The sequence below is a fragment of the Cynara cardunculus genome (genome assembly GCF_001531365.2).
Source record: "Cynara cardunculus var. scolymus isolate 2C chromosome LG 8, CcrdV1, whole genome shotgun sequence".
NCBI classification, from domain to species: domain Eukaryota; kingdom Viridiplantae; phylum Streptophyta; class Magnoliopsida; order Asterales; family Asteraceae; genus Cynara; species Cynara cardunculus.
Window position 1 is genome coordinate 16,543,937 of NC_037535.1, and position 8,093 is coordinate 16,552,029.

At 33.9% G+C, this 8,093-nt stretch overlaps 1 protein-coding gene across 4 annotated transcripts in view; it reads left to right on the plus strand.

Moving 5' to 3' along the window:
* Window positions 1–1,581: 1,581 nt before the first annotated feature.
* Window positions 1,582–8,093, plus strand: part of LOC112516672 (sucrose nonfermenting 4-like protein) — an 11,094-nt gene continuing 4,582 nt past the window's right edge. The window contains exons 1-7 of one of the 4 annotated variants that reach the window (XM_025123856.1): window positions 1,584–1,604; window positions 1,689–1,804; window positions 2,749–2,923; window positions 3,505–3,630; window positions 3,721–3,780; window positions 5,868–5,957; window positions 6,676–6,810. In XM_025123856.1, coding sequence (XP_024979624.1) covers window positions 2,840–2,923; window positions 3,505–3,630; window positions 3,721–3,780; window positions 5,868–5,957; window positions 6,676–6,810 — 495 coding nt within the window. In that variant the 5' untranslated portion in view covers window positions 1,584–1,604; window positions 1,689–1,804; window positions 2,749–2,839. The other 3 variants (XM_025123857.1, XM_025123858.1, XM_025123855.1) reach the window with 3 other exon arrangements.

The following is an 8,093-nucleotide window of genomic DNA, read 5'->3' on the forward strand; positions in this document are numbered from 1 at the left end:
AAGAAAATATATATATTCAATCCATCTTGAGGATGAATCTTATCGATTGAGAGGGTTGATGGAATCGATAGTAATTTTAGAAATTACAAAAGATTTAAACCGACTATAATTTAAGATTTTCAAAAGATAATTAGATAAATAAATAAATATAACTATATTAATATTCATATATATATGTGTGTGTGGGTTTTTCGGATGGGTCGAATGGCCAAAGATCGAACACAACCCAAACCCAAATATCTTCCCAAAAGTCGGGTTTTGGATTTTCTAATTTCGAGGTATTCAGGTTTTTCCCATACACCTTGTTTTTTGTTCGGTATTAAGTTCGGATTTCGGCCCATTCGGGTTTTGCACACCCTAGTTCAGAAGTCAGATTGAGAGGCAATGTAGAAAACAAAAAACTTTTTCTATGCCCAAAACGAAGCCTACCCATAAACAAAAAGGTTGTAATTCTTGTTGCCATGGGACGACCGTGATGGTACCGATGGTAAAAATAGTCATCCTGGAATAGAATATATTAGAGTAAATATAAAAGTATAATAATATTTTTCAGAAGTTCGGAAGAAATGGACTTGGATTCCTCATCAAAGCCTAAGGGAATTTAAATTTCATCACAATACTAAGGCTTTGTTTGTTTTTCTATTTTCAACTCTTATTACCACTTATATTTGATTCATTCAAACATTTTGTAATTTAGACTGCTTGTTTTTTATTTATTTTCAGAGTCTCTTATCATTTTAATAGGGTCTGAATAAATATGAGGTAAATTAATATCTTAATTCCTCTTATTTTCTTTTTTCTTTGATTCTTTTTGCCTATTGCTTCTTTTTCCACCAGGGACGCCACCATCTTTTCATCACCCATGTGAAATAAACGCCCTCACCTTCTCTCTCTCTCTCTCTCTATATATATATATATATATGTATATATATACATACATATACATATATATAATTTCTGTATGTATAGGTTAACTTAGAAGATTAATGTGAAACAAGAACTTCTGTCGACGATCTATCCTCTATCAAAAGTAACGACCTTTCCGCAAACAAACTCACCGGCAGCATTCCCGATAGCATCGAAAGTTTGAAAAACATCCAAAAGATTCTTACTGTGTTACATCTGTTAAGTAATTGTTGAGATGAATTTCGGCAATGAACATTTTATGAAAATCAAGAGAATTTTGCAAAATGTTTGCACCCGATTTTATAAAAACAAACTATTAATTAAAAATTTCAGCATTCATTTTTATTAATCAAAAGTGAAATAAGACTTCAGACTTCAACACCTGTTAAAAAACAAATACCATCTGAATGAACCAAACGAATGAATCAAACATGATCAATGAAATTAAGTATTCCAACTTTTTTAGATTTCATTGAATTCAAACCAACCAAATGCAAACTGAGTATTATTCCTTGATGATATTGTTTTCATAATTTAATTTAATTTAATTAAATAAAAATAGAAGAAATACAAATGAATGATCGAAGTGTTGATTAGGTCATGAAGAGAGTAGTTATCATCCAGCACGGTTAAATTGACAAAGCGAACCATCTTTACATCCAACCCCTCTGCCCCCTTACCCTTGATTCAATCAGCAGGTAACTCTCTCTCACTTGACTCCAAATCCCCATCTTCCTCAAAATTTTCATGCATTCTTTCTCACTCTTGGATCGCCAAGGCAGATAAAATGGTTGGAGATTATACGGCTTAAAATCCTGCTTTCCCTATCCTGTGAACCAGACACAATTGCGACTTTCTTCCTGATTATTGGATACACTCGTCTGCGCTTTCATCTTTGGTTAGAAAACCCGTTTTCGTCTCTAATTCTGTCTCAATTTTATCACTACTTTGGTTTTAAGTTTGTAATTTTGAGAAGGATAGAGGAGCAGAGGATAATTTTTTAGGGTATTTTTGGGGGTTTAGAACTGTCGAAAAAATCCAAGGTTTTTTTTTGAAATGATTGCATCCTATTGGGTTTAAAGGATGAGCATAATTTTGAAGGGTATGTTTCGGTAATCGAGTTGAACGACATGGTGTTACTCCATCCGTTTGTAAAATGGAGTTTTTGATTTATGATGTTAAAACTTTTAGGATGCTAAATTGATCTGGTTTTATTACGTGTGTGTGTGTGTGTGTGTGTGTTATAGTTGTTGCAATGATTAATATCGTTAGCCTTTTTTCTTTCTTTCTGAAACATCAGAGTATGGACATCAACTTAAAAGTAAGAGAAAATGACAGTTTGATTAGCGTCAAAGTGCATCATTATAGTTTGCAAAGAGGTATCAACCATGCCTTTTCTTTCAGAAAGAACACATTGATTACCTTTGAGACACAAAACAAGTAACTTTCAGTATTTCTTAATGTTTGATTAAATGTGACAACCACATTCAAATTTATCACAAGTATCACAAATATGGAAAATCTGGTGATGTGTTTCGTAAGAAATTCTGTATGAAGATTTATAGTTAAGGTGGTAGGTTTGAGGTTTGACTCTCTAGTAAGCCGTTACATATCTTCTTTAGGAATTCAGGCCTATATGTATATGTAAGATGATGTTTGTAAACAAAGCATGTCTTCTTTTTGGGATCTCCTTTTGATGCCAGACCTATTTATATCCTGTTGTTCTTATTGCTCGTATAGTGCTTTGTTTACCTCTACAGATGTTTGTTACGTAGTAATACATTATCACAAATCTATGATAGATGTTTAAAGGATTTCAAATATGTTGTAAATTATGTGCAGTACATTTTCTATGTTCATGGAGGTGGTGAATTGATGGACAATAGCCCTTGATGCTGTTCTGAGCACACTCTTCGTGGGTAGAGCATCTGATATGGTTCCTCGATTTCCAGCCTCTGGAACTCCTAGCATTAGTGGAGACAGTATGGAAATTGATAGTGATCCATTTCATCACTCAGTAAGATGATCTTTTTATAATTGAAAGCACGATGATTCTCCCTAGCTAGTTTTGTACTGTAACCCAGTGTATCATGCTCCATGATTGTTGTGGCTGCCAATCTTTTTAATGTTCTTTAAAAACACTGACATACGTTTTAGGTTCTCAAGGTATGAAGAAGGTGTCAGAAAGTTGATCTTGCAAATTAACATTTTGATTTGTTTATGGTATGCGTGTGATATTATTTCTGTTGTAAAAGCACCATCTTCTACTGCTTAAGGACTCACATACATAAAATAATCTTACTATTATGCATTTTAGTTCATGCTATCTATTTCTTTGTTTAATATGTCTGTCTACTTCTTAAGAAATTATGTTTGTGTTCTCACACAACCTTCAATGCATATTATACTATTAGTCGTTTACTATATATATGTCTACCTGTTTTGTTGTAGGTATGTGTGTATTTATACTTATATGCATGTTACTTCATTTTTAGTGTTGCATTACTTTTATATCATTGCTCTCTAACTTCAATTTTATAATTACTTGTCTTCATATGACTTCAGCAACATTATGGATGGGTTAGTTCTATTTTACAGATACTTGATACTTTACAGGAGGTCGTTCCAAAGAGGCTAGAGGCTGACGTAGAGTTATCTCGCCATCGCATATCTGTATTCCTTTCTACACATACTGCTTATGAGTTGCTTCCAGAATCTGGAAAGGTTTGATATCTAAATGATCCTCAGGTTTTGTTATTTCGGCATTGATACTACTGTCGTAGTTGTTTGAGGTTCACCCCTTGCTTTCTGTAGGTTGTTGCCTTGGATGTCACACTACCTGTTAAGCAAGCTTTCCATATTCTCTATGAACAGGTAACATTGCGTGCATTATTGTTATTGATACTTACATAGGCTATATAATTTTTTTAGTTGTGCCTATTATATAGAAGTAAATGTTTCATGGCTTGGGTCCAATTCATACCTTCAATATTTAATACCTTCTCATTTCCTTTCTCGTGTTTGATGGGTAGTCAAGACCTACCTTCTCAACAAGTTCCTTGAACCCATTGTGTTCGAGAAATGATAGTTATTGGGCATTGGAAGTGTCTTATGAGCACACATTCATTTCTATCATAATAACTATCTATTATTTCAAAAGTCTGATTACTTATGTAATGTTTTGGTTGCGTCTAGTTCTATGAGGCGATCTATTGCAATATAGATGACGAGGTGTTGAATAGATAGATGCTGTGGGATGCATTTTAAAGAGGAGTAGCTATAAAGGGCATGTTTGTACTACATATGTCCCTAGGCATCACACTATGATCATGTCACATTTTAACTAGGTGCAAAAGCAATTTGAAGACTTTATTTGATAAGGGATTTATCTTTGTCACAAATGTTCACTCTTTTATTGTAGTATCAATCAAATTATGTTTTAGCAAACAAATGTGTTATTTGTAGAGGTTGTGCATTCTCTAAAACCCACATAACGTGAGAACCACATATTGAGATATGATGTTCCCTTACTCCTTGTACGAATAGCGTCCTTGGATTTCGCCTTGGTCACTTTAATCTCTTTCTCAAGCTTCTCTATATATCATACCCAACATATTGTCATCATTGGCCTCCCAATTGTTAAGACTCGTGTTGCTAAACCGATATCATCTTGGGTTCTTATGTAGAACATTACTTCTTATTGATCCAAATCTTTACTCAAAATCTTCTTTAACATTGATTATGTAGAGATGTAATTTCACTTTTACATTTTGGACCACTCTATATAGTTCACTCAAGTTTGATTTCATGATTTGGCCTTATACCTTGATTCATAATCTTTCTCTGTCCCATAGAATAACCTTTTAAACCATAGGCTAGGCTATCTTCCTTTTCCCAAGAGATAATCATTCGTCCATTATTTTAGTTTGGTATTACTTGTACAAGGCCTTGCTTAGCGATACATCTATACTTAATTATAAAGCATTTGACAAAAACTCTTAAAAACCATCTTTTATACATGAACTACTGCTTATTGATGCATATTACTTAAAATTCAAGATCACAAGTAAATTGTACATAAATACAACTTATTAAGCACTTGGTTTAAAAATGCGTGCATAATGCACTCCGATGCGTGATGTAGGGGTGAACACGGGTTGGGTTGGGCTATTTATGAACCATAAAAGTGAAGAAATTGAACACAATATTGTCTCCAGAAGTTACGAAAATTGCCTCTTCAAGCTGGAAGCAGAGAAATGATTGGAGGCGTCGATAACAAGAAAAGAGAACGAGCCTTCCAATGGGAAGATGCCTCGATGCTGCGACCTTACTAAGAGCCCACTTACTAATTCAGATGCTTATTTATAAAAAAAAACAAAACCCACATCTGACAAAGCTTTATCTCATTAAACGCAAAACAGACACCACCTTCTTTGACCATGATTAGACTAAAATGAACACATCTAAACACAAATTGAATAAATTATTTTATGTTTCTAAAACTTTTAACTAGTAATTTAAGACTTCTACGACTTTCATAGTCTTATATGGAATCAGATGTTGATTGTTATGCATTTTATGACTTCCATTTTGTTTTGTTGTTGAGGCTTTGAGGGGTACACCTCGGCTCACCTGGAGGCTTAAGCGTCTAGGTATTAAAGGAAACTGCCCTGCTTCGTGTTTTCGCCTTTCTAAACCTTGCACAATTGTAGAGATTTGAGTGGAATATTCTTAAGTTGTCCTCTACATAGGAATTTGTAAAAGAATGCCATTCATGTTGTGGGATCTTAGGGTGGGGTGGTCACATACTGTTCTATATCAGGTTTTGCTGGTTTATAATATAGTTTAGCCTCATTTAATTAAACTCACTTGCTTTCCAGATACTATCTCAGTGATGTGTTATTCTGACAGTTATATCCTACTATAAGATTGTGATTTTTCTAATGTGGCTTTATTCTCAGGGAATATCAGTCGCCCCTCTTTGGGATCATGGCATTGGTCGATTTGTTGGAATACTCAGTCCGTTAGACTTCATCTTGATTCTTAGAGAGGTATAGAAATAGATTCAGTTACTGTTAATTTTTGTAATGGTTCTCCGGTAAAACTAATGGGCACATCAGATATATGCCTATGCTGTAAAAAGATGCTTGTCCTTCAAAGGTGCATGTACGACCGGTATTCCATCTGTGAAAGTGCATGTACCAAATTTGCTTTTTATTACTTTTCCTGTAAAGTTTGTGTTATATAAAATAGTTAAAACTTAAAAGGGATGGTCAGTAAACCTGGTATAGTAGTAGTCTATTTTGAGCTAAAAAATGCAATAAAGTTCTTTTGCTAGAGTATGTAGAAAATTTCAAAACAGACGAGAGTGTTTTTCTGGAGAACCATATTTGTCAAAGATCATGAAAGCAGCAATTTGACCATTCATTTTTTAATATATTTGATGAGCGTTGAGCCAACTGATTCTATTTACGAGGTTCTTCAGTTCTTTTACGTTCTTTTCAGAATGCTTGAACAAGTAGGCAATGGTCTTGAATTTTCAATATGGAAATTTTGAGTGCCAACACTGACAAATGACTCAGTTCTCCAGAGTCTTGTTATACATTTGTAATTTTTTTCCAAAATGAACCCTGATGGGATACATAGCCAGTTAGTGGAACCTCATACTTTTCCAGGTTGTTAGATCAGATTTTCTTATTAGATGATCCATTATACATGAATTGAATTTTATTGCAATAGCAAATTGTACTTAATTCTATTAAACTTCAGCTGGGGAATCATGGTTCGAACTTGACTGAGGAAGAGCTTGAGACCCATGCTATATCAGCTTGGAAAGCGGGAAAATTACAGCTTACGAGGAAATTTGATGGTAATGGATCATTGAATCCAAGGCATCTGATTGATGTAAGTGTCTCTTCTGATGATTCTTGTTATTATTCATTTGCACTACCGATTATAGTGTCTTTATCTTCTTAACTTTAGCAAGTACACGATATGGAACGAGTATGTTGTAGACTTTGGATGGCGATAATATCTTAAGGAATAAGCTTTAAATGCAGTTGGAATATGCATGCTTTATATTTCAGAAACGATGTTGAACTCTATAACAGCTGTGCTTTAGAAAGTGGCATAATTATGATAGGCATTGGAAACCAATGGCCAAGAAACCTGCATGATAGTTTACATTGAGTCATTATCAGGGAAAATATCCACAGATTGTAGTCAATTACGGTTCCATTCTAGAAAGATATATAGTGTGCTCTCCATCTCCCAATAATCTTTCTGTAGAGACCACAGAGAGACTGAGAGATGTATTAGATACCCTATAGACCTTTTTCTTTCCAGATATATATCTTCAACTATAATGATCTATTTTTCAGGGAAGATTTGTCCTTTCAAATACATAGGTTGGTGTTTGATTGGAACTGTTCATAAAATCTGTTTGTTTGAGAAAGGTGACTGTTAATTTGTGGACGTTTGTAAGGGAAGTACGTCAGTAAACAGATGATGTTGCATGGGGCATCTCATACTTGGTTGCTAAATGTCAGCGAAGTTGTTTGCTTTGACCATTTTGGAAAAGGATGGATCTGGAATGATGCTTTTGTATCTTGTTTGCAGCAATTATAAGCAAGGCTGGTAGATATTAGGGTTATTACCAAAAAGCAAGTGTACTATAGCTGTTTGCCAATTTGTGTGCTATAATTTTTAAGCCAATTTGATAAATATATTCACCTTGCTTGTCCAATTAACCCCTTGTAGAGTTTCTTACCGGAAATCTGACGTAGCAATTAAAGAGCATAATTAATTTGGCAATATGATTGGTTCTACAAAATGGTGCTGGACTAGGATTTACATAAATATTTATTTTATTGAGGTAAACTTTTTATTGGGTACAAAGTGAAAATGCAGGCTGTACAATCTATTTTTTCCATTTAATAAACATTAAAATATTTATTTTACTTCTTTGGACATGTGAAAGTGCAAATTGTTTATTTTTCCATTCAACTAAAATGTAATATTGATTTATCAATATTACTTTTTTATTTTTAAAAAAAATATCTTGCAAGTCATAAAGCGTAAAGTAAAGTTATTGTTTTTCATTTCTACCCATTCTCTCCCCCAACCCCCTCGGTTTCTTTTATCTTCTTCAGCACCTCTGATGCTAACCTTTCCCCTAGCTCCTTCCA